We start from the raw sequence: 24,636 nt of genomic DNA on the forward strand, positions 1-24,636 counted from the left end.
CCTGGTAGCTCTATGGCCTCTGGCCCCTGCTCCTGCCAGGGTCTCCCAGCTGGGTCGGGCAGTGGAGCCAATGGGAGGAACCGAGCTGACCAACAGGTACCAGGATGCCTGGCTCACGGCAGCCCCACACCCCTGAACTCCTGCAGTCGTGAGGGGCGGGGGGCCTACCAGGTGTGCACCCCTCTGCCCAGCCTGGCGAGCCTGCCCTCAGAGCCACAGCCAGCCCCTCTCCCTCCCTGGCCTTGCCCTGGCTGCACGCCCCAACAACCTTCTTCATTCCTCTTCCTTTCCCCTTCACCCTGTCTCCTCACTTCTTCCTGCTCTGTCCCCTTGGGTGCTCTGTCTGCCCTCCTCCTACCTGGGACCCCATTGCTCATGGGGCCTGGATCCTGGGCTGTAGTGGACGCCGCGCCTCTCAGGAGTCACTGCGGACGCAACCTGGCCCCAGGCAGAGTGGATGGGAGGGCGGGGCGGGGGGAAGCTTAATAGCCAAAGCCAAAGCACATGGTGGCGTGGGGTGGGTGGGGTGGGACGGCAGGAGGGCCTCAGGCTTCTGAGCCTGTGAACAGTCCTGCCCACCCTGCGCCAGGCACCTGCAGAGCCAGGGGAGCCCTCCCATTTCCCATCTTGGAAAACCAAAGCCCAGTGTCCAGGTCACCCAGCTACTAGCAAGGGGTGGGGTCGGGTGGGGTGGGGTGGGGTGTGAAAATGCCCATCTTCCATAGAACCAGACTCAGTGCTGAAGGGACCTGGGTGGGGTCCCTGTGGCTGGGGTGAGGCCTGTTGGCCCCATTCCACTCCTGCCACCAACCAGACACAGGTTCCCAAAGCCGCCAGAGATCACCAAGTCTGTGAGAAGCACCAGTTTAATATTAAAATCTTTCCCTTACAAAAAAGTACACGGATAGGAAATTTTGCTGGCATATAAAATAGCACTTCTGTGGTATAAATGTGAGTTAATGTGAGTCCTAAAAATACTTGTAAACCTAGGTGATTACATCTTTGGTACCGTAGTGAGGGCCCAGTCCCTCTCCTCAGGGGCCCGGGGCAGGGAGGTGCCAACAGCATAGGGGGTGGTGCCACCCCCTTCACCCCCTGCCGTCTTGGCCACAGCCCTCACTCCTTGAGCACTTCAATGCCCACTGGGCTGGGTGGCTGGCAGAGACAGTGCGGTGAGTGGGCCTGGGCAGTGACAAGCCAGACCTCAGGGATGGGGCAGCTGGCAGGTGAGAAGGCAACCCTCAGAGTACCCGCCTCTTGTACCCCTTTCCCAGGTTCCCTTCCAAGCCTTCTTGTCGTTTCCAGAGCCCCTGGGGGCCCTAACTGTGCATTGTCTTCAGCACAGACCTGGACAGCAGGTGCTGGAGTGGGAGGCACACCGGGCGCTCTGATTGGCCCTGTCCGCCTCCATGGCCCCGGGCAGCTCCAGAGGTCATTGTGGGTGCTGAAAGGGCTCCCGTGGTCTTCCCGTGTCCCTGCTGTCCCTCGAGTCCAGGCCTGGGCAGCTGGCCTTTTGGGACTTGCTGGGGCCTGGGGAAGGGGCACGTTGCTGAATGCCTGGAGTGTGTATGTGGACTGGAATCTCAGATCCCAGCTGACCCCCAGGATGGAGGTTTGGGGTGTTCGGCTCTGCTTTATCCGGGCAAGTGTGCACCCTAGGAATATTTCAGAATGTTCGTGCTGGCAGGCACCAGAAGTCAATGAGTCCAACCTGCTCATTTCAACAGGGAAAGCGGGCCCAGAGAGGGCCAGGGATTCCTGCACAGCCTCTCGGCGGGTCCAGTGTGCATACGGTCCACAAACTGGTCCTCACGTGTGGATACGTCGCACAGGCACATCACACACTCATCACAGATGTGGGTCCGGCCGGCCCTGGAGACTGGTGATGGAATAAGACTGGCAGTGATGAGGACGCAGGAGCCATGGGGAGGTGGCTCCATGTGCCTGGGGCAGGGGCTACAGGCCCGAATGTCCTGGCTTTGGCTCAGCCCCTAGCTCTCATTAAGCATGGATGGCCCCAGACCAGCTCGGGCCTGGGAGAGTGAAGACTGGCGTTGAGGGAGGAGGCAACACTGTCCAAGGCCAGGTCCCAGCTAAGCCAGGAGCCAGGGACACCAGGCCCCCTCCCCAGCTTTGGGGCAGATAAAGTACAAGGAGAGAGCTGAGCTCCTTGTGGGGTGGCTGGCAGAACAGAAAACAGTTCCTCTACCACCTCATGAACCTTGAGAATCTCCCAGAATTCCAGCTTTCCCCCCATCAGCCAGGGGGAGAACCCCAGATTGTGGGTCACCAAGTCCGACTTCCCCATCTTACAGATGGGCCAACTGAGTCCTTTGGGAGAACTCTGGCTCAGAGTCACATGGCCTCCCCAGAACAGAGGGCTGGTCATGGCCGCTGCAGGGCTCCTGCCTCCTAAGCCAGCCCCAGGGGTTGGGGTGCAGCATGTCAGGAGCAAAAGCTGATGGGACAGGGATGGGAGGCCCGGCAGGCCAGGCCAGCAGGTGCAGGGTGCTGGGAGGTAGAGGGGGAGCTTCGGGCAGGGCAGGGTGGGGGCCAGCCCCCTACAGGAAGCTGTCCTCTGCCTCAGCCTGGTGCCCGGGGCAGCTTGAATCCGGCAGCCACTCCGGCTCTGCTTCTGGCTGCGCCTGGGACTCAGGCTGGGGCTCTGGTTCTGGTTCCTCTTGGGGCTCCAGGGGGCTGTCACAGGAGATGGTCGAGGAGGTGTTGACTTCATTCAGGGTGGAGCTAGAGGGAGAAGGCCAGTGAGCGAGAGGCTGAAGGAAACCACAGTAAAACAACAATGGCGTTCAAGAGCTTTCTGTGTCCGGCCTGGCACTGTGCCCGTTATGCCCTTTGGCTCATTAATCCTTGTAAGGACTATGCAGGGCAGGCACCGTGAGGAAAGTGCCGCTCAGAGAGGTTCGGTCATTGTCCGGCACCACACAGCGCTTCATAGCCGATCTGGCTCCTCCAAAGCCTACTCCTCACTCATCAGTGTTGCCATCTCCTGCACCCCTGAAGGTGTATACTGCCTCATTTAACCCTCACAGCAACCTCCAAACTGAGGGGCTTATGGTTTTCATTTTACGGATGAGGAAAATGAAGTTCAGAGACGGCAAGCAACTTGCCCGAGGGCACACATGGCGGGGGGGCGGGGGGGGGTGGCATTCACACCCCAAGCTGCCCTGAGCTTAAGTCCTCTGCACACTGTCTACCGGAGCCTTGGACTGTTAGCTGCTTCCACAGGCCGGGGGCCTTCTAAGTCCTGTGTGCTCCTCGTGCTCAGAGAGAGCAGGCGCCTGCAGGTCTCCAAGCAGAGCTGGGACCCAGGTGGGGCTCCTGCTACTTCACTGTGGGCTGGGTCTGGCCTCATGGGGAACCCTTCTCTCCAGCCAAGGGGAACACTGTCTGAACAGCAAGTCCAGGCAATAGCTGGGACTTCCTCCAAAGCCCTCCCCATTCTCTAACTTCACCACATCCCAAGGCAAGGAAAGCACGAACCTGCTTCCCAGTCTGAATTCTGGCCTGAACTGTAGGCACCTCTGCCTCCTACAACCACGCCAGCTCCCCAGAGCCCCCAAGGCGTGGTTCTAAGGACAGACCTCAGGCCTGGGGCTGGCAATGCCCCATGGGAACACATGGGAGCTGGGGTGCTAATTAGGTTTCTTCCTCTCCTCCTTATGGCTAGGACAGGGCCTAGAGGGGAGAGAGCAGATGGCCTCTTTGTTGTTTAAATATATAGAGAGAGCCTGACTGGTGTGGCTTCGTGGCTGAGCATTGACCTATGAACCAGGAGGTCAAGTCGGATTCCTGGTCAGGGCACGTGCTCAGGTTGCAAGTTCTCTCTCTCTCTCTCTCTCTCTCTCTCTCTCTCTCTCTCTCTCTCCCTTCCTCTCTGAAATCAATCAGTCAACTTAAAATAGACTTTTATTGATTTCAGAGAGGAAGGGCGCGAGAGAGAAGCATCAATAATGAGAGAATCACTGGTTGGCTGCCTCCCGCATGCCCTCCCTCGGGATTGAGCCTGCAACCCGGGCATGTGCCCTGACCAGGATCACAGTGTGACCTCCTGGTTCAAAGGTTGACACTCAACCACTGAGCCACGCTGGCTGGGCCTATGAGGGCTCCTTTAAAGGAAACAACTGCTTTGCAGATAAATCCCAGCCCATTCTTTCTCTCACCAACCTGCCCTTTCCACTTGAGGGCATCAGAGGTCAAATGAGTTCAATTCACTGGCAGGAATAAGTGCTCACTCTAGTAACTTACTTCTAAGGCAAGCCTGATGCCATAGACACACACACACACACACACACACACACACACACACACACACTGCACAGTATTGCACACCCTGGGCCACAGTGATTACCTGGCAAGGCTGGGGGAGCCCTCCAATGGGCCCTCATCAGCAACCTCGGGTTTGGGGTCGGGCAGGGGGATGATATAGTCATTGTCCCCCTCGTTGGGCTGCACAGCCGTATAGAGGACTGAGCTGGTGTCCAGCGGCGATCGGAGGCCATGGAAGCCGGGGAAGCGGGCTTGGGACCGAAGGACAGCCGGGTGGTCGCTCCTCAGAAACTCCTCGTCCACCTGCTGGTACTTCTGCTCCGAGGGGCAGGGGGCACCCAAGAGACAGGGAAGGCTGGGTCAGGAAAGCCTTTAGGGGTCATCCAACAGTTAGATTCTGACCCAGCCACTCGCGTCTTGTGGAAATTCGGCAACTGGTGCTCAGAGAGGAAGCACAATTGTCCAAAGTCTCACAAGACAAGGTGAGCTTAGGGCCACCCAGGGAGGGGGCTGCCAGGGGACCAGCACCCGAGATGCTAACTCGTCGCCCACTTCAGACCAGACAGGTGCTGTCTCATCCTGCCTCAACCTCCTGGGTCTCATTTCCCAAACTTCCGAATGGGGACCACCCGACTCCAGCTCACGGGTCCCTGAGTGTAACCAGACCCGGGGCGGGAGCGGGGTTAGGAATGGGCCTAGGGAAGGGGCTGTGTCTGGGCCAAAGGAGATGGGCATCTCCCTGCTCTAGTTCCTGCTGTGGGCAGGGAGGTGTGGACCAGCTGGCTCCATCTGCCGTGTCTGAGCCTAGATGGGGCCCAAGTGGCCAGGCCCTCAGCAGTCATCTAGCCTCAGGAAGTGCAGGCCTCTGATGGACATGCAAGATTTGGCCCAGGTGAGACGGCGTGAGGCAGGATGCAGGATGACGGGCGCGCTGGGCTCCCTTCTCTACTTTAAACCCATCAGCTTCCACGTGGGTTTCATTTCAGAACTCTCTGTGCTGCTAAAATAAACTCCTGTCTCCAGCCCATCCCTTATTGGTTCCAGCAGGGAAACTGAGGTCAGGTGAGGGTACAGGGTGGCCCTCCCAAATACCGGCATGTTACAGCAGCCTTGTGCCGGTGTCTGACTTCTGGACCAGAACTCTCCGTCCCTCCCCCACGCTGCCTCGACATACCTTTTTGTAACCCTCGCCCAGCAGCCTCTCCAGAAGCAGCACCAGCTGGGAGAAGGGGGGGCGGATCTCAAACTTCTCTTCCCAGCACTTCTGCATGATCTCGTAGCTGGGGAGAGGCGCAAGGGGTCAGGGTCTCTGACACAGGGCACGGGGGGGGGGGGGGGAGGGGGGGAGGCGGGGGGGGGGGTTGGTGAGGCGACTACCACCCTGGAAAGGTGAGCCATGAAGGATTGGGGAAGGGGGGTGGATAGGTGTTGTTTTCCCGTAGTCGCGCCTGGATATCCCCTTGGGAAGCCCTCCCTCCAGCCCCGGCTCAGTGGCTCAGTGGGGTTGGCCATGCCTGGGTGAGCATGTGACCCAGGCCTGACCAGTAGGAGTTTGCATCCCCGCAGCTCAGTGGCTGGTTCTGGATGGGCACGTGACCCCAGCTGAGCCACAACAATCAGCTCTGGTCTTTTGCTGGAACTGAGGTGAAAGCAGCCAGGATGCAGCCACTGGGCAGTGCCAGCCTGAATAGGAAGCCGGGCAGAGAGAGCGGCGCCCGGGGTAGAAGGAGAGATCGCCGACGACCTCAGCTGCACACCTGGGTCCAGCCAGACCTCGGTTTTTCTAGATCTCGGCACCAATCAAGCTGCTGTTGGCTTAAGCTGGGGAAGTGGGGTATCTATGGTTTGCGCCCAAAACGTCCTCCCAAATGCGCCACTCACATCTCGTCGGAGGCGTGGGCAGGCTGGGCCATGCGGTAGCCCCGCTTGATGGCATTGTAAAACTGCTCATTCATGGGCAGCTCTGGGTAAGGGGTGCCACCTGCCAGGGAGCAAAGACAAGAGAGGAGATACACGGGCTCAGGCGTGTTGAAAAGTGGTGAGAAACCTTCGTGCCAGGGCTGGGTGGTGGGGAAGGTGACCTTGGGATTGAGAACTGTGGCTCCTTCATGGCTCTGGACAGGCTGCGACCCTCCCAGAGCCAGGCAGGCTTTCGGATGTCACTGTCCAAACCCCTGGACGCTCAGCTGGGGAGGTAAAGAGGCCCAGAGCGGGCAAGAGCCTTGCCAAGGACACACAGCAGTAAGAAAGCAGCAGAGCTGGGCCCTGAGCCTGAGCCTGAGCCCTGATCGCTGTCCCAGAGTCTGATCACAGCCCTGCCAGGCTGGAGGTGTGAGTGGTCAGGGAGGGTGCCCTGCCAGGCCGCTGAGGACCGTGGGGAGAAGGAGGCATACCCAGGGTGAAGATCTCCCAGAGAAGGATCCCAAAGGACCACACGTCGCTCAGGGTGGTGTAGAGGCTGTTGAAGATGCTCTCGGGGGCCATCCACTTCAGTGGCAGGAAGGTCTGCGGGAGGGCGGGTCTGTCTGAGGGCGAGGAGGGGCTGAGCCCCACCCTGCACCTGGACAGGAGGCGGCAGGGGTGGGGTGGGGGGTGGGGGGATGGGGCCGGGGGGGGGGGAGGGGGGAGACCTGGCAGTTCCCACCCAGCTCCTCTCCCTCCCTGGTCCCTGAGGGCCTATCTGCTGGCACACGGTTCCCATGTCCATCCCAGTGCTGGCCAGAGGGTCAGGCGGCTGAGTTCCTTTCCCGCAGCTGCAATCATGGTCACCCCAGGGTCTGAGGCTCCTCACGGAGCAGGCTTCCTCCCTGACCTGGAGAGCCCCTGACTGAGCTAGCAGGGCAGCGTGGGAGCCAGGGACATGCCAAGGTCACCCGGCTCTGATCCTGGCTGCCTCCGATCTTTGCGGCCTAGCGTCCCTCCAGCTCTGGGGTTCACTGTCCCAGTGTAGAAAGTGGGGATATGAATGGGAGGCAGGTGGTCATATTTTAACCAAATCCTGCCTGCCACCTATCCACCTGTCTCAGCTGACACCTCGGCTTCCTCCTCTGCCTCCAGTCACCGTTGGGACAACACATTTGGCCTGCTCCCCCTCCAAACTCCCCGGGACCCATTACAGCTGGTCCCTTGCCCCCTGTCATGACCAGCAAATCTGAGCCAGAGCTCACCCTGCAAGCCTCAGCATCTCTGCCCACTCCCACCCCATGCCTAGCTCGTGGCTCCCTTCCTGTCCCTGCACACATGGCTGGGCAGGCAGAGCCATCACTGCTGGGCAGGTCAGACCATGAGGAGCCCTGACCTGATCCCCTCTGAGCTGCAGCCAGGCTGACCGGGAGGGGCAGAGATGCAGGGGGTGGGGAAGGTACTCACGCTGCCTTTGGAGATGTAGTTAGAGTCCCGCATGATGTCACGAGCAAGGCCGAAGTCACAGATTTTGACCAGCTTGCCCTCACAGATGAGCACATTCCTGGCTGCCAGGTCTCGGTGGACACACTGGGGGAGGGGAGGATGGGAGCTAGGCCTTGGGCAATTGTGGGGAAAGACCCTCTGTGTCAAGTGCTTTGGGAAAAATGCATCATGTCCAGATGAGAGGTGCCACGTGGTGTGAGGAACCACACAGGGGGGAGGGGCCACATGGTGTGAGGGACCACACAGGTGAGAGGGGCCACATGGTGTGGGGGACCACACAGGTGAGAGGGGCCACGTGGGGTGGAGACCACACAGGGGAGAGGGGCCACGTAGGGTGGGGGGGCTACACAGGGGAGAGGGGCCACGTGGGGTGGGGGACCACACAGGGGAGAGGGGCCACGTGGTGTGGGGGACCACACAGGGGAGAGGGGCCACGTGGAGTAGGGACCACACAGGGGAGAGGGGCCACGTGGGGTAGGGACCACACAGGGGAGAGGGGCCACGTGCGGTAGGGACCACACAGGGGAGAGGGGCCACGTGGGGTAGGGACCACACAGGGGAGAGGGGCCACGTGGGGTAGGGACCACACAGGGGAGAGGGGCCACGTGGGGTAGGGACCACACAGGGGAGAGCGGCCACGTGGGGTAGGGACCACACAGGGGAGAGGGGCCATGTGGGGTAGGGACCACATAGGGGAGAGGGGCCACATGGGGTGGGGGACCACACAGGGGAGAGGGGCCACGTGGGGTAGGGACCACACAGGAGAGAGGGGCCACGTGGGGTAGGGACCACACAGGGGAGAGGGGCCACGTGGGGTAGGGACCACACAGGGGAGAGGGGCCACGTGCGGTAGGGACCACACAGGGGAGAGGGGCCACGTGGGGTAGGGACCACACAGGGGAGAGGGGCCACGTGGGGTAGGGACCACACAGGGGAGAGGGGCCACGTGGGGTGGGGACCACACAGGGGAGAGGGGCCACGTGGGGTAGGGGCCACACAGGGGGGAGGGGCCACATGGTGTGAGGGACCACACAGGTGAGAGGGGCCACGTGGGGTGGGGACCACACAGGGGAGAGGGGCCACGTGGTGAGGGCATTCACTGTCCTCATCCACCCGACGGGGCAAAGCTATTGTGTAGAGCAGTGTACCTGGAGGACCTGGGTGGCTGGGTGACCCACCTCCCCAGGACCTCCATCTGCCCACTGGGACCACACGTACATTCTTGGAGGCCAGGAACTCCATGCCATTGGCCACCTGGTAGCTGAAGCCCACAAGATCCGTGTAGCTAAGCACCGGGGACTCGTTGATCAGGGTCGCTCGACAGGTCCTCTCGGGAGCTAGAGGAGAGCAGAAAGTCAGTACGTCTTGTTCCCATGGCCCACAGGCCTCTGCTCTTTGGCTCCTGGAGGCTAACTGTCCGAGACAGGGGCTACTGATCCTCTACATCTCCCCCAAAGGAAAGCAGTTTCCAAATATCTAACCTCTCCTACTTTACCAGAGCCTTTCTTGTCCAGAAAAACTGTCAGCAAATTTTCCCCGGACCACTCGGCCTGGCCTGGCCTTTACAGGGGCGCCAGCTCAGCCTGGGGCCTACTCTGAGCTGATCCCTCTTCCCCAAGGCCCAGGAGGCCAGGTACCCCCCGACCGTAGCTTCCCCTCCATGTAGGCTGCATGTATAAGTCTGGACACAGAAACGGGAGTTCATATTGGGGCTCCACCACAGCAGCTTTGGGCAGGTGGCTGCCCTCAGTTTCTGCATCTATGAAATGGGCACGAGGCCAGCTCCCTCCCAGGGCTGTTCTCCAGCAGGACATGTGAAAGGCTTTGAAAAGAATGCGTCATTGTGCAGGTGCGAGGGCCATACAGGTGAGAGGACCCCGCGCACCCACCAGAGGGGACGTAGTTATCGTAAGGAGCCATGTAATTGGAGGACTCGATGTCTGCATATTTGATGTCTCCTTTCATGTCCAGCATGGGCACGTAGTCCACCGATTCGTCCTTGCTCATGTCCATGTAGCCACCGTCACTCTCCCCGGGAGACATGTGGCTGAGGGCGAGAGGAGTGTCACAGAAGGAGAGGTCACAGGCTTTCCCTTCTTGTCCCCCTCCTGCCCCTCTGCTCACCACTGGGGCCTCAAGGCCCCATCACTCAGGTGTTTCTTCTCAACCTCACTCAGTCCTCCGCCTCCAGTCTGTCACGGTCATGTGAGTGAGCTCGAGAGCCCTTTTAACCAACCTGTGGGGCCCTGAGTTGGGCCCTGGGCCTGCCAAGATGACATAAGACCCAGTGTGTGTCCTCAGAGAGCTCAGGCCCAGCTATGATCTGAATGAAGCCGCTGCCTGCAGCATCAGCTCCCTGAAGGGCTGGGGAACTACAGACACGGGTCTCTATAGGTGGAAAAAAGACTGGAAGAAAATGGGTCAAAATGTTGGGGAGGACAGGGAAGAGTTTTACTGTCTTTTAATGCTTTTCTAAAGTTACTCTTGTCTCTGCAATAACTATATATTGCTTTTGTAACCAGCAAGAGAACGAAGGTGTTATTTTTGGAAAAGAAGAAGGAAGGGGCTAGGTTGACCTCAGGGCACAGAGAGGCTGGTGTGCAGAGGGTGTGGGAGCTACAGCGAGGAGTAGGGCGTGGAGTCAGGCCTGGGGACCATGGGAGGGACCAAGGGGTCACATCTGCAGTGCTTAGCACAGGGCCTAGCACCCTGCAGACAGCCAGTAGGTGGCAGCAGTTCCCACCATTATCATCAGTGTTATTGTCATGCCTTCTGGGGTGGCCAAGCCCCGGGCCCACTCTACCCTCCCCAGCCTCAGCTTCCTGTACTGGACAAGGAGGGAGCAAGCAGGTGCTCCTCGGGCCTCCCCACCTTCCCCCAGGTACCTGGGCAGCGGGAGCCCGGCCGGCAGAGCGTTGCTGTAGAGCTCGGTGCCAGGCTGGTGGTGCTTGTCGGAGCAGTGCTGCAGGAAGGTGTGCTTGTTGCGGTGCAGGTAGTCCACCAGGTCCCCGTAGCGGCAGTACTCGGTGATGATGTAGATGGGCCCTGCGAAGGGACAGGCTCAGGGACAGTCCCCAGGGAGGCCTCGGCTTCCGTTAAGGGCCATGAGAGTAATGACAGGCTGCCCGTGGGAGAGGCGGCTTGGTAAAAAGGCAAGAGGCTTTGGCTCCAGGCAAACCTGGGTTCTTTTCCTGCCTCTGTAACCATGAGCAAGGTACATAGTTTCCCTGAGCCTTACCTTCCCCATCTGTTAAATGGGGCCAGCTGTTGTTGATAGGTTTTCAAACTGAAGCTTATTTTGGACCCTAGTTTATAAAGCAAATTAGTGGCAATTATTTACTATCAGGTTACTGCTCAAATTTAAATACAGTGCATTTACTTAAAGTCAATCTGTGGGAACTTGAAGATATTAATGGGAACAAAAGTTGTGAAATGGGATGGTCACTGCAGACATAAACTGGCCTGCGTGTGCAATGTACTTCTGTATTTTTTTGGTTGTGTAATATTGAGGAAAATCCCAAACCTCACAATAAGCAACTGTAAATGGCAATAACATTATTTTTGCAGCCTAACAGCCTAACTTGTAATCACAGTTTCAAATAAACATGCTTAGCCAGAAAGGCTTGATTCTATGACCTGAATGAAGGCAGCTCCCAATTAGCAGGCTGGTGGTCTCCAGTAGTGGGGACACAACTCATCTCAGTGTCGCATGAGCTATCCTTTATTACAGTTGTTAAAATGTATCAAGAAAAAAATAAAACAAAAATACAGACACAGACAACAGTATGGTGATTGCCAGAGGGAAAAGGGGGGAAGGGAGAGGTGGATGAGGAAAAAGGGGGGATGAACGGTGGTGGAAAGAGATTTGACTTTGGTGGTGAGCATATAATGCAGTGTGTAGGTGGTGTTTTGTTGAGTTGCACACTTGAAACCTGTATGGTTTTATTAACCAACTAGAGGCCCGGTGCATGAAATTCGTGCACGGGTAAGGTTCCTAGGCCTGGCTGGCGATCAGGGCCAATCTGTGGGGTGACAAGCGGAGTGATCGGGGCCCCTGCTCACAACTGCCTTGGCTGGCCTGGCGCCACCCACTTGCTGGTCCCACCCCCCACCACCGCTAGTCAGGACCTGCAGGCTGGGGGCAGATCCTGCATTGAGCGTCTTCCCCCTGGTGGTCAGTGCATGTCATAGTGACTGGTCATTCCACCATTTGGTTGATTTGCAAATTAGGGTTTTATATAGATAGATGTCACCCCAATAAATTCAATTATAAAATATATTGAAAAAATTTAAAAATATCAGAGGATCCCCTAATTTGGGAACCATGGACTGATGGCCTGAACAGTCCTCTGGCCTTGTCAGTGCTGTGACGCTGTGCGTTCCTAAATCCCATATCCATCTGGCTCTGTAAAGTGAGGGGGTTGGACGCTCCAACTCGAGTAAAGTGAGGGGGTTGGACGCTCCAACTCGAGTGTCCTGATGTCCCTGGACTGAGGAGCGGTGGAGCGAGCCAGGCGTTGGCCACTGGCATTTCCCAGAATCCTCTGGGCAATTGGGTCTGTACCTCCTTTGGTGCAGGCTCCCAGCAGATTGACCACGTTCAGGTGGGGCCCGAGGTGACTCATGATCTTCAGCTCTGACATGAGGGCTTGCTTCTCACTGCTGCGGGCTGTGGCTGAGGGAGAGAGGGGGCCTCAGGCCTGGCCCCATCACGGGGGCCCCACGGAGGCCCCACTGGGGCCTATTCTGGCCCAAGTCTGTTGCTGTAAGACACAGGTGGCCAAGGGTGGCAAGGACCCACATGCGAGGAGAGGGGAAGAGGTGGGGGGAGGGAGCAGGGGAGGGAAGAGGCTGCCAGAGGTGGGAGCGGGGTTTGGAAGCCTCTTTCCTCAGAGTGGGGCTGGCCGCATGCAGAGTGACGGTACTCCTCGTGCCCAGCGAATCCGATTCCGAATCTGAATCAGGCCTGGCCTGCTCTGGGAGTGCCTGGTGTGCGGGGACGGGCAGGAGAGAAGTGGGGGATGCTCCCAGGACTCACATTTCAGCATCTTGACGGCCACTTTCATAGTGGCCTGAGAATGGCTCAGGCCGTGAGCCGTGGCCTCCACCACCTGCCCAAAGGCCCCAGAGCCGAGGGTACGTCCTGGAAAAAGATGATCCCTCAGCTCCTGACCCACCAGGAAGCTGCATCCCCGCCCTCAACCACCCTGGACTTAAGGTGTTCCCCCCAATGAGGCTCCTAAAACCACAGCGCTTCACGGTCCTTCCTGGTGTCTCATCGAAGTCCTGTCTGCTTTCTGGCCCATCTTAGTCCCTGGAAGCCTTCCTCCCGCCCCAGAGGGGAGCACAGCTCCTCTGCACCCCTCAGCCTCCCAGCTAGACTAAGCACAGGCCTGTCCTCAATTAATACTTCCTTTCTCGTCACAAAGGGTCCCATCTCACAGTCATAGGATCATAGGATCTCCATGCTGGATGGTCCCTGGGGGATTGTCTTGTCCCCATTGTACAAACAAGGGGCTGAGGGCTGAGAGGGCAAGACATCCATCGGCCCTAAGTCTCAAAGCTAGTCACGGCAAAGCTGGGACCAGACCTCAGGTCATCTTCCCACCCGCCCCATGTCCACACAGTGCCTGTGAGGTCTCCTCGAACTGACCAAGCACAAGCTGGTCCCGGGGCAGCTCCCAGGTGGAGTCGTAGGGCAGCTGCATAGGGTCCACGTAGATGTACTCATGGCCATCGGAGCTCACAGATTCAATCACCTTCCATCGGATCTCATAGCGGGGCTTCTGCAGGACCAAGACCGGGGATGGGTCATGAGAGGGAGTCTTGAGGCCCCCTAGGTCCAGCCCCTTATGGAACGGATGGGGCAGGAGACCCAGAGGCCCAGAGAGGGGCAGGGGCATAGCTGAAGTCACACAGCAAGTTATGGATAGAGCCAAGGCCTTCATGGGTTCAGTGGGAACTGATGCCAAGGGGCTGAGAAGTGGCTGAGGAGTAGCTGACAGCCAAGGGCCCAGCTCATCAGAACCTCTTCCCCAGCTTCTCTCAGGGCCTCAGCTGCTCCTCAGATGGGAATAAAGGAGCACACGGCCCCAGAACGTGACACCAGGCAGGGGTACTCTGCTGGATGTGGACAGCCCTCTCCACACTGGGTCAGTCACAGCAGGAATCTCAGAAAGATGTAACGGTGGGATCTTGAAACCATGAAGTGTTGAAATCACTGGACTGGAATCTTAGAAAGATAGACTGTGTGGCACTGTAATCCTAACTCAGGAATCTTAAAATGTCTGAAGCATGGAATGATGAAATCTCAGAACAGAACATGGAAATTGCAGAGTAACAGGATTAGAATGCAGTTCAGCAGGATCCTGGAGTCTCTGTGGGTAAGAGTTGGAAGGATCCTGGGACCCATGCAGTCTACCCAGCAGGTCCCATACCCTGTGTCTGGGAGGGGCAGGAGTGATGTCCGAGCAGGACCCGGACAGGGGAGCAATAGAGACAGGGAACCCTGATGGCCTAAGACCGGGCTGCTGGGGATAGAGGTAGCTCAGACTTCCAGCATCACTCTATGTCATTTTACACCTGAACTCCGTGCTGGGCCCCAGACGTGGCCAGATCCTGTGGGATGCAAGGACGGCGGGGGAGGGGGGGGGAGGGGGTGGTGTCCATACAATATAATTGTGTGCCAATCAATCTGTATCCCTTAGGCAAGGGCGGGGCTTACCTTCTGCCAGAGCATGATGAGGATGATGAGGGAGATGATCGTGAGGACCACCAAAGCCAGGATGGCTGAGATCACCACCACTTTGAAGGGCAGGGCTGGAGGTAGAGACAAGAGCTGGCCATAAGCCAACAGGGCACTTGGCAGCTGCCTTTCTCACCCCACCTCCAGTACCACAAATCCCTCTCTGCCCACCCTGCCCAGAACAGAAGCCCCCTCTCATTCCCTCCCACAGGCGATAATGTCAGACCCTCAGCCTCTCCCTCTGGGCCACACCTTCAGCTTCTCCCATAAATACCCATGCCCTTCAGTAACTACCCACTGTTCAGATCGCTACGGCCTCCCTATCCCTTCAGCCCTTGCAGGGGTCAGTGTGGCCTGTCTGCCATGGCTCCAGATCAGATGCAAGCTCCTGGCGGCCAGGCTGTGGCTCACCTTTCCTCTCCATGCTCACAGACATGCACCATGCCAGTTGCCCACATGCACAGGAATTGTACATGCATGCTTACACACTTGTATGGGATTGTGCATCCACAAGGACATGCATAGACAAACACTCGTGGGCTTACACATGGATCTGGGTGCATTCTTCATTACATGTTTACAAACCTACATTTGGAGGGTTTGTGCCCATGTCTAAGGGTCAGGCATGCTCATGTACATGGCTTACGACACACATAGTGTACACACACTGGGCATAAGGAGACAGGGTTATTCGTAGCCATGGTTTTCAGACATATGCTTGTGGATGTACGCGTGTGGCGATACTGTGCTGTTGTGTAAACGTAGGAACATACTCCGGTGAGCGGAGTGCCCATGGACATGCTGACTCGGGCACACGGGCACAGTCACAAGTGTGGCAGGCTCGAGGTGGGGGTGAAGGGTCATTGGGGGGCCACTAAGGCTGGGTGACTCACACTGGGGCACCAGGGTGACCTCCTGCACATCATCGCCCAGCAGGTTTCGCAGCGTGCAGCGCACAGATAGCGGCTGATCCACGCGGCGCAGGCGCAGCGTGCTCACCACCTCGAACTGCTGCTCCTCCGCCCAGTACGTCACGTTAGTCTCCAGCTGGCTCGCCTCCTCCGAACTGTTCCCCAGCGGCGTGGGTGGCAGCTCGCGCGGACACCTGCCCAGGGAGCCAGCCAGGTCCGCTTGCAGGCCCTGCCCTCCGCAGGAGCCTCTCGGCTACTTCCCGCTTCCGGACCCTGAGCTGGCTCTTCTGCGGTCCCTCGCCTGACTGACCAGCAGGGGGCGCGCCTACCCCAGGACTGAGAAGCCCGATTCACAAATTCCATTCCCTTCGTTTGACCCTCAGAATAAAGTTAAGGAAAAGGGGGCAGTTTAGGTCATGCAGGGCATCTCCACGAAGCCACATCTTCTAGGATGTGACTCTAGCCTGGAACAATGTGCCCGGAGGAAGGGGCTGGACTAGATGACCTTCAGTGGGTCCTTCCAGCCAGCTGTGGGTTCCCTGGGAGACTGAGGCAGGTGTTCTGCTCACCTTTTGAGGTCACTGCAGATAGACCAGGTGAGGTGCGGCTGAGGCATGCCCCGGCCACGACAGCGGACTGTCTGCTCCCCGTCGGCAGGATGGCTCTCACTCAGCTCCAGCACATGGACAGGCACTGCATGGAGAAGGCATGGGGCCAGGCGGAGGGAAGGTCAGAGCAGGCAGGTAGTGAGCAAGATCCTCTGGGAGGCAGGACATGGTCCAGAGTCTCCCTGGGGGAGGGGAGCTGCAGACTGCAGGTGAACGTTAAATACTAGGAATCCCCGTGTGAAAACTGGCGGATTCCCCTTCGGGGTACTTCAAAGGGGAAGCCCCGGCGGGGTGCTAGTCTGTCTTTAACACCTCTCAGAGACTTGCTAATCTCCCCTTTTAACAAAGAGAGAGCAGGCCTCAGGGCCCTGGGAAGGCAAGAGCAAGGAGCTCGAGTTTAATAGCTTAATAGCATCGCTTTGTTGTCTTGGAGTCGATTTAGTGGTGCTTTATATTTATGATGCTTAACAGTGTTTCCCATCCACAATTGAGAGGTTAAATTCTCTTTCAAAACACGTTTTTAGAAAGTCAATGGGCAAAACAGTAAGTCACTATCGTGTCATTCCTCTGCTCAAAACCCTGCAGTGACTCTTCATTTTAGTCACAGAAAAAGCCCAAGTCTGCCCAAGAGCCCATGAGGACCTGCACAATCTGTCCCGTCCACCCCACCACTGCCCCGTCCCAGCTCTGACCTTGTCTCCCACCACGCTCCCCACCACGCTGTTCCGGCCGCTCAGGCCTTTCTGCCGTGACTCCTGTCTACACTGCCTGGTATGCCCTTTCCTCAAATAGCCACTCCGCTAATGCCCTCACCTTCTTCAAGTCTTCACGCAACTGTCACCTCCGTGAGGCCAGCCCCATCACTGCTATTTAAAAGGGCAACCCTGCCCCCCAGAACTCTCAATCCTCCCACACACCCCACCCGGCAGCGTTTGCTTTTCCTTTCACAGCACTTGTTACCTTCTAACCTTCCACATAATTTGCTGGGGATTTTAGCTCTACTGTTGAATGTTTGTCTTCCCCCACCAGCCACACAAAGGCAGGGCCTCAAGAACCTTGAAGAGACGGGCATACTGGAGTTGTTCAATAAATACCTATTTCATGAGTAGTGTAGTTGAAGGGGCATGTGAGAAGGGAAAATCGTGGCATTGGCACATGGATGCCTGAGGTTTTGAAACACCAGTCTAGCCCAATGGCCAACTTGTACAGCTGGGGAAACTGAGCCCCAGAGAGGGGGTGTGCACAGAGCAGCGGGTCAGCCTTGGCGCTAACACTGGAATGGAACCCTGTCTCCTGAGGCCCCGGGCTCCCCTCCTGCTCCTCCTAGGGGTGGGTGACAGTGTAGGGAGGGAGAGGAGATGGGGGTGGGAGGGGAGGGGAGGGGGGTGCAGGGCTCCTCACCATTGATTTGCAGCTGGAAGGAGACCTGGGCCTCGGCGTCCTCATGGGAGGCCCGCATGGTGTAGCGACCAGCCTCAGCCACCTTCACCCGCACCAGTGTTAGTTCGGACACATACCTGGGGGCAGGCCAGGCCAGGAGACCCAGCTGTCAGCGCTGCAATAATGCATACAGCCCTCCCCACCCTCCTTGTACAGACATGGCGGGGGGGGGGGGGGCAGTTCCACTGAGCCAAGAGGGAGGCTAGGAGGGTTGGGGATGAAGGGCTAGCACCATTGCCCGCCTCTGCATCTCTTGTCTTACAGAAGGGTCTGACACTGCTTTATCCCAACATTGGTAGCTCAGACCAGCCTGCTGATCTCCAGCCTCAGGGCTCCCACCATGCATAGGTGGCAGGGGCCTGCCTGGCACCCTCTTCCTCAGCCATCCTGCTTTTTTCTCCTCAGCTGCCCCCTGATGGCTCCACCCATCACAAGGACAACTACACATCTGGGAGACCATCTGACCAGTGTCTGTTTCCCCACTAGACCGGAAACTCTAGGAGGCATGGAACTGTGTGTTCGGTTCTCCACGGCATCCCCAGGGCCTGGCACAGCACCTGGCGGGGTGCCTGACACACAGTGGGCTCTCCGGAAGGATGGGCCTAGGTGTGTGGAGTAGCTGAAGGCTGTGGGCTGTCTGGCAGCTGCAGACCCTAACTTCCAGAATGGAGCAGGCAGCCGGCTGCTCACCGAGTCTCGGACACATTGCGCGTGGACAGGGCGATCTCGCCGGCGCTGGAGTCGCCCAGGGTGTGGTTGTCCTTCAACCACGTGACAGTGGGCGGCGGGTAGGCCTCGAACACCACCTGCAGGGTCCGGCTCCGGTGCAATTCCGCGAACTGTACAGCGTCCAGCTCCCTCAGCAGGCGCACATAGCCACTCTCTGCAAGGGGCGGCTGTCAGGGCAGGCCTGTGCCCAGCCACCAATGGGACAGTGTCTCTGGGGGCAGGGCTGCTGGAGGCAGGGCCTCAGCTTTAGGAACTACCCGAGCTGGGATTGAAGTTGGGGCTGGGGCTGGAATGGAGCCAGATTTGGGGCTGACACTGGTTTGGAGACCAGGTTTCAAATGGAGGCTGGCGTTGTCGTTCTCACCCGGGCTGGGGGCTGAGATGAGTTGCAGCCTGGTTGGATTTAGGGATGGGGCTGCCTGGGCCTGGGATGGAGTCTGGGATTAGACACTGGGGTGGGGCCAGGCTTCTGGCGAGGAGGAAAGTCTAGATGGGATTAGGGTTAGAGTTGGGGTTGGCACTGCGTCTTGATTTGGGTTTCTCCTGGAAATGGAGCTTTGGTTTGAAATGTGGCTAGAGCTGGGCTGAAGGTATCCCGGGGCTGTGACAGGGTGTGGATCCAGCTCAGAACGAGGGCCGGGGCTGAGCCCGAGGAACGCACCAACCACGGTGACATTGATGGCTTTTTCATCCTGATGGTCGTACACACTCTCAGATACATTGCAGATGTAGGTCCCCGAGTCGCCCAGCTCAGCACTGGGGATGTGCAGGGTGGAGCGGATGTGGGGAATGTCAAAGTCGGTCACTGGCTCCACTAGCCGCCCACTCTGTAGGGACAGGTAGGACAAGTCCCCCAAGTCAGGAAGCGTCCAAGAAGGCAGGCTGCCAGTCAAGGTAGCCATCCCTGCCTGGCCCTTCCTTCAACCCCTGGCCCAGCATTACCTCCTCGCGGGGGTACGTCCACTCGAAGTTGACTACCTCGTTCCCAGTCACAATGCACGTGATGGTGATGTTCTCGCCCTGGCGGACCACAGTCTGCGCTGCACTCATTGAGACGTTGATGGATGACGCTGGTGGAGAGAGATGGGCTTAGGTCTGAGGAAGTCACCCCCAGCCGGCTCCCGGCACTTCAGCTTGGGGATGGGGTCAGGGTCCAGAGAGGGAAGGGATGATTGATGTGGAAGATTCATTTATTCAACAAACATTATTAAATATCTGCTCTATGCCAAGTACTATTCCAGGCACTGGGGCTTTAGCAGTAAACACAACAGACAAAATTCCTGTCCTTGCAGAGCTGACATTCCAGAAGGGATAAGTCTGGAAATCAAAGTCTCCCCAGGCAATTTACTGCGTACCAGATCCCCTCCATTTTCTGTTTTATTCCATCTTTCCAATCATCCCATTTACAGCAGGAGAAGAGAAGCAGGCTCGGAGAGATGGTGTGCTCTGGGCACAGTCACTGAGGCAGGAAGTGGCAGAGCTGGGATTCAAACCCCACAGGCTCCTAAGCCTGTGCCTTTGCCCACAACTATATGCCACCCAGCTCTGCCACTAACACATCCCAGGGACCTTGGGCAAATTCCATCCTCTTTCTGAGCCTCCGTTTCCTCATCTGTAAAACGGAGAAACGTGACCTGCCTTCAAAGGCTGTAATGATAATCCAGTGGAAAACGGAGCCACACATGTTGGGAAGGGCTATCCCTCTGTGAACGGTCCTACTTGCCTCTGCTGAGCACCAGGCCAGAAAGGGGGCTCACCCTGGAGGCTGTAGACATAGTAGGGCTCAGAATCCACCTCCTTGTCCCCAATGGTGGTTTTGCAGACATAGGTCTTGTCCTCAAAGGTCCCAGAGAAGCCACGTTGGTGGTCGTAGGGGATGGGCAGTGGGTCATCCACCTTCTTCTCATGCAGTGTCACCACCAGCTGTGGGTCCGTCACTCGGCATGGGATGGTGGTCTCGGTTACTTCCGTGAGAAAGATGAAAAACTCCTCGGGGGAGATCGGGAGGAAGCCCATGGTGGGATCTGCCAGGGGTAGGGGTGGGGTTAAAAAGGAGGGTCAGGGGGAGCTGGGTTTCTGGCTAGCCCCAGAATTGCTGTGTGACCTTGAGCAGGCCTATTTCCCTTTCTGGCCGTCAGTTTTCCCATTACAGAATAAGGATGCTCTCGGAAGTCCCTTCGAGCTTTAACATTTGATGTGGACAGTACCAGGGTGGGGAAGCCCCCAGTTGAAGGGCAGCTGGTACCTGGCGCGTGGAGAATGGGGACGATGGGACGTAGAGGCCCAGAGGGAGTGTATTGGAACCAGCTGAGAATGCAGAGTCCTTGGGAGCCGGGGAATGGGGTGGGCTGCCAAGGAGCAGATGGATATTCAGACCAAGGGGTGGGAATGAACGTACTCCTGGGCTGAGCCAGGCTGGATTCCACGATTCGTCTGCATTTCTAAGCCGGCTGCATGTCCCCACGTCACTGAAGTACCCCCTGAGCTTCCCAGATGCCTGCAGTTGAGGAGTAAGGGCGGGAGCACAGGCCGGGGGCCTTACCTGGCACAAAGATGTAGAGCCGTTTTTGCTCACCAGCCTCCAGCTCATGGGAGCTATTATAGGCACAAAAGTATTCTCCCGTGTCTGTCCCAGTGACATTGGTCAGCGTCAGGATGCTGGAGAAATTGCCATCCTGGGTCCTGCCCATTTCTTGCGGAGGCTGCTTGGACATCCGTTTCCACACCACCGGGTCTGAGCCCGAGCAGGTCAGAACCAAGGTGCTGGAGACATTGAGGACAAGCTCTGGCCCCGGAGGGGTGATGACCAGACCTCGGGAAGCCTGCGGTCCCAGCAACAGCAGCAGGGGCAGCAGCAGTGCCCAGCCTTTGGGAGAGGAGGCGTCCGGTAAGATGTCAGAGGCCAGGAGCCTCCGCACCTCTCCCCAGAGCTGACACATATGCACAGCCCTTGAACACCACACCTCCCGAATCCAAACATAGCCGGGAACCCATGGGGCGGAGGCCTGCTCGCTCAGCGCCCGGGCCCAGGGCCTCCTGGCCTTCTGACCTCAGTGCCTGTCCACCCCCAGCCTCCGAGTCCCTCAGCAGGCAGCCTCAGGCTGCGGGCCCGTTCTCACAAAGGCGGCAGGAAATCCTTGGGAAGTCGTTCCCAGCCTCCAGTTCCTGCATTATTTCCCAGGTCACTTTCGGAGCCTCTTCCCTACAGCTGCCTCAGCTGCCCAGGTTCTGCCCAAAGCCCAGAGGTGGCCCTGCTTGGGGAGGGCGGGGCAAGGTAGCTCAGAGTGGGGCAGACTGAGGCAGGAGAGATGCTGAGACCCCTGGGAACTCAGGCGGATGGGAGTTGGGGGCTGCCAAGTGACTGGCTCTACTTCCCATGCTGACATCCCCTGGGGAAGGATTCTGTCAGCCACCCTACACCCCCCAGCCAGTCAACCATCCTCAGTAAGCTGTCACCTAGTCATCGATGGCCAATGCCCATTGATTGCTTGGTCAGCTGCCCAGCCCCTGGAGAGCCGAGGATATGTACTGGGCAGTGAGGGAAGGGTGTGCTGAGAGAAGCCCAGCCAGGACTTGGGAGTGCACAGCCAATGAGGGGTCCAGGCAGGGTGGGGAGTCCCAGACCGGAAGCAGGCCGGCCAGACCGATGCCAGACCAATACCAGCAAGTGCTGAGAAGAGATGGGAGGCTGGGTGACTCTTAGTGAGTTGGGTGGGAAAGCTGGTGAAGGGACATGGGGGTGGAAGGCCAAGCAAGGATTTGAGCCAAAGGCTCTGGGCAAGCAGGGCACCCACTGGGGTTAGTGAGCTGAGGGGTGGGCAGTGGAAAGGCAGGACGTTGAGGCTGAGAGCACAGCAGTGCCCCTGGGTTCCCAGGCTCTGATGCTCCACCCTGCCAGCTCCAGGGTCCTGCTTAGTGACTCCCCCTGGCCCCTCCCAGGCCCCCGTCTACCTACCTCTGAGGACAGGAGCTGGCATGGCACTCAGAAGCAGCATGGTGTCCTGCAGAGTTAAACAGGGACCAGTCAGAGCCCGGGGCGGGCAGGGGCATCTTCGCACCTGGGCCCTGCAGAGTGAGCCCCGCCTGGGCCACCGAGCCTTCATATCCACGGTGCCGAAATCAAAGGCTGCCCGTGCTCCATGGCGAGGGGTCTCCCCTGCCCATGGGTCCCCTCCCGCTGCACGAGGCACAGCCTCAAGGAGCCTGGACCCTTCTTTGGCTCTGTGGTGATCCTGGCTGAGCCCCCACCTCTCTTTGGGCCTTAGTGTCTCTGTATATACGGGGGGAGGGGGGGAGCGGGGAGGGCGCGGGGGGGGGGGGGGGAGCCCGGGGCAGGAGGGCTTGGACTGGATGGTGTCCAGGGGCCCACCAGCTCTAACAGCCTGTCCTCCTGGTGACAGTTCCAATACCAGGCTCTTATCTGCCAGCACAAATATTTGGGAAAGTGTGATGAAAGGCCTGGAGGAGAAGGAGGGGGTAAGCCAGAACCCAGAGAACTCCCACAGCCCCACAAGCACAACAGGAAGTGGAGGTGGCTGTGGGAAGGGAAGCGGGGGAGTCAGGGCTGTGGAATGCGGGGGGAGTACCCCCACACCTGGCCCCCTACCCTCGGTCCTGAGCTGCACAGGGAGGCCCAGGGGAGAGGGGCCGGGGGCTGGGACCCGGGGAGGCCCCACTGCACAGTAAGCCCTGGGAGGTCTGTGGAGACTGCTGAACCCACCCCACCCCTAGTGTCCAGATGGGGAAACTGAGGCTCTGAGAGAAAAAGAAGTTTGCCCGAGGTCACACAGCAGAGCTTGTCTGAGAGAGCGACAGAGAGACCTGGACTGACAGAGGCGGAGAGAGACGAAGACGCAGAGAGGCGGAGAGAGGGGAGACAGTGATGGGGACAGAAAGCGACAGCACCCAGGGCACTCCCTGAAAGACAGGCTGAATTGGGAGCGTCTTTGTTCTGTCTCTTCCTGTGGCCGCCGCATCCAAGGATCCCAAACCAGAGCCAGGCTTGCAAGGGGCCGCCTGCCGCATGGGCGGGAAGGAGCCCAGAAGCAGATGGGAGTCACAGCGAGAAGTGTGGGCAGTAGCCACGTGACGAGGCAACAAGGAGCCTCCCGGGGCTGTGGGTCTGCTGACTTCTCTGAGTGGCTGCCCAGCCCGGCCTGCCCCTCAGCCCACACCCAGGTCATCCCCGCTGCACCCCCACCCCCACCCTCACCCCTTCAGTTTCCAGTCCAAGGCTGGGGTCCGGGTCTGAGCCCCAGCAGGGCTACCTTCTGCACCATCACTCTCTCTGTGGCCTTCGTCTCCAGCTCCCAACATGAGGTGATGCTGAGTGTACCACTTACAAAGCTGGGGTTACTCAATGGTGGGGCAGAGGTAAGCATCCTGGCCTGTGGACACCCAGTCTCCCTCTGCCCAGCACCCTGATAAGCTCTGTGAGTGAATCTACTCATCTCCTCCTTCTCCTGATCCCTTCAGAGCAGCCTGCCTAAGGGTCTCCTCATTGCTCCCCTCTCCCAATTGTTCCAGGCTGAAAACCCAGCCCTTCTGATGCACCCCCTCCTTCCCCCATCCCTCCTGCCCCAGCCCCTCCAGCTGGATGCCAGGCCTCCTCCAACGGGAGGGAGCAGCGCCATGGTGGAGCCAGCAGCCCCCACAGAGGCCCATCTGCCCCTCGGTGGGTGCCCCTCTGACTCCCCCCTTCCTGCCAGAGATCTCAGCCAAAGAAAATCATTAGCAGCCGAGGCTGGGGGAGGGGGTCAGTTCAGCCTCCCTGCCCTCCCCTCTCAGCCTCCTTGGCTGGCAGCACTGTTTATTATTCTAAAGGAGGAATTTGGTCGGCTGGCCTGGAGATGGGAGGTCACTGCAATTGGGGCTGGCCTGGCTCTGGAAGCCTGGGTTGTGTGGGCTGGGCCCCCTGGGCCAGCAGCCCCTGACCCTGGCTCCTCTCCTGCTGGGCCTGGGCTGGGGGCGGCTTAGAGTTTCTGAGACTCAGCTGGGAGGGGTCTTCTTGAACCAGCAGCAGAGGTTCAAAGATGGACAGAATCATGGCCCGGTCACACAGCAAAAAGGCAGAAGAATTGGACGCTGGGGAGAGGATAGATAGGCTGGTCAGAGGAGCTTGGGAAAGTGGAGACACCTTAGAGAGAGTGTGGATTCCTGGGGATCTGGGACTGGCTTCTCTCTTCATGAAATGGGCATTTGGCTCTAGTCACAGGGACCTCAGACCCCCCTGAGACGGAGCAAATCTCTAGCTCGCTCTGCGACTCTGTTTCTCCATCCATACAAGGAGCCAGCAGCCCTCACAAAGGCCCATCTCCAAGAGCCATCCTGCCCTAAAGCTGCCAGGAGGAGGCTCATGTCACTGTAATTCCCGCAGCTAGGTGGTTTGGGGGCTGAGGAGAAGGAGGGGCTGCATTTCTGAGGCTGGAGTCATGTGAGAATTCGTAACCATCTCTTCAAGGACTGCTTTCCCCAACCACTCAGTCACAAGCTTGCTGTGTGAGGTTTG

The 24,636-nt window shown here is 58.4% G+C and overlaps 1 protein-coding gene across 1 annotated transcript; it reads right to left on the bottom strand.

Annotated features, from left to right (window-relative positions):
• Window positions 1–852: 852 nt before the first annotated feature.
• On the bottom strand, window positions 853–20,988 carry PDGFRB (platelet derived growth factor receptor beta). Its single transcript, XM_081093282.1, has 21 exons — window positions 20,671–20,988; window positions 19,886–20,152; window positions 19,071–19,198; window positions 18,790–18,955; window positions 18,090–18,282; window positions 17,361–17,476; window positions 15,921–16,044; window positions 15,334–15,545; window positions 14,420–14,514; window positions 13,349–13,481; window positions 12,734–12,838; window positions 12,260–12,370; window positions 10,581–10,740; window positions 9,585–9,742; window positions 8,914–9,032; window positions 7,657–7,779; window positions 6,681–6,792; window positions 6,169–6,268; window positions 5,462–5,567; window positions 4,370–4,602; window positions 853–2,745 (listed from the first exon to the last, which is right to left on the bottom strand). Exons 1-21 carry the CDS (start codon window positions 20,840–20,842, stop codon window positions 2,562–2,564), a joined length of 3,117 nt encoding a protein of 1,038 aa, XP_080949408.1. The 5' UTR covers window positions 20,843–20,988; the 3' UTR covers window positions 853–2,561.
• Between the last annotated feature and the right edge of the window lie 3,648 nt (window positions 20,989–24,636).

Source organism: Myotis nattereri (assembly GCF_964212035.1).
Source record: "Myotis nattereri genome assembly, chromosome: 5".
NCBI lineage: Eukaryota > Metazoa > Chordata > Mammalia > Chiroptera > Vespertilionidae > Myotis > Myotis nattereri.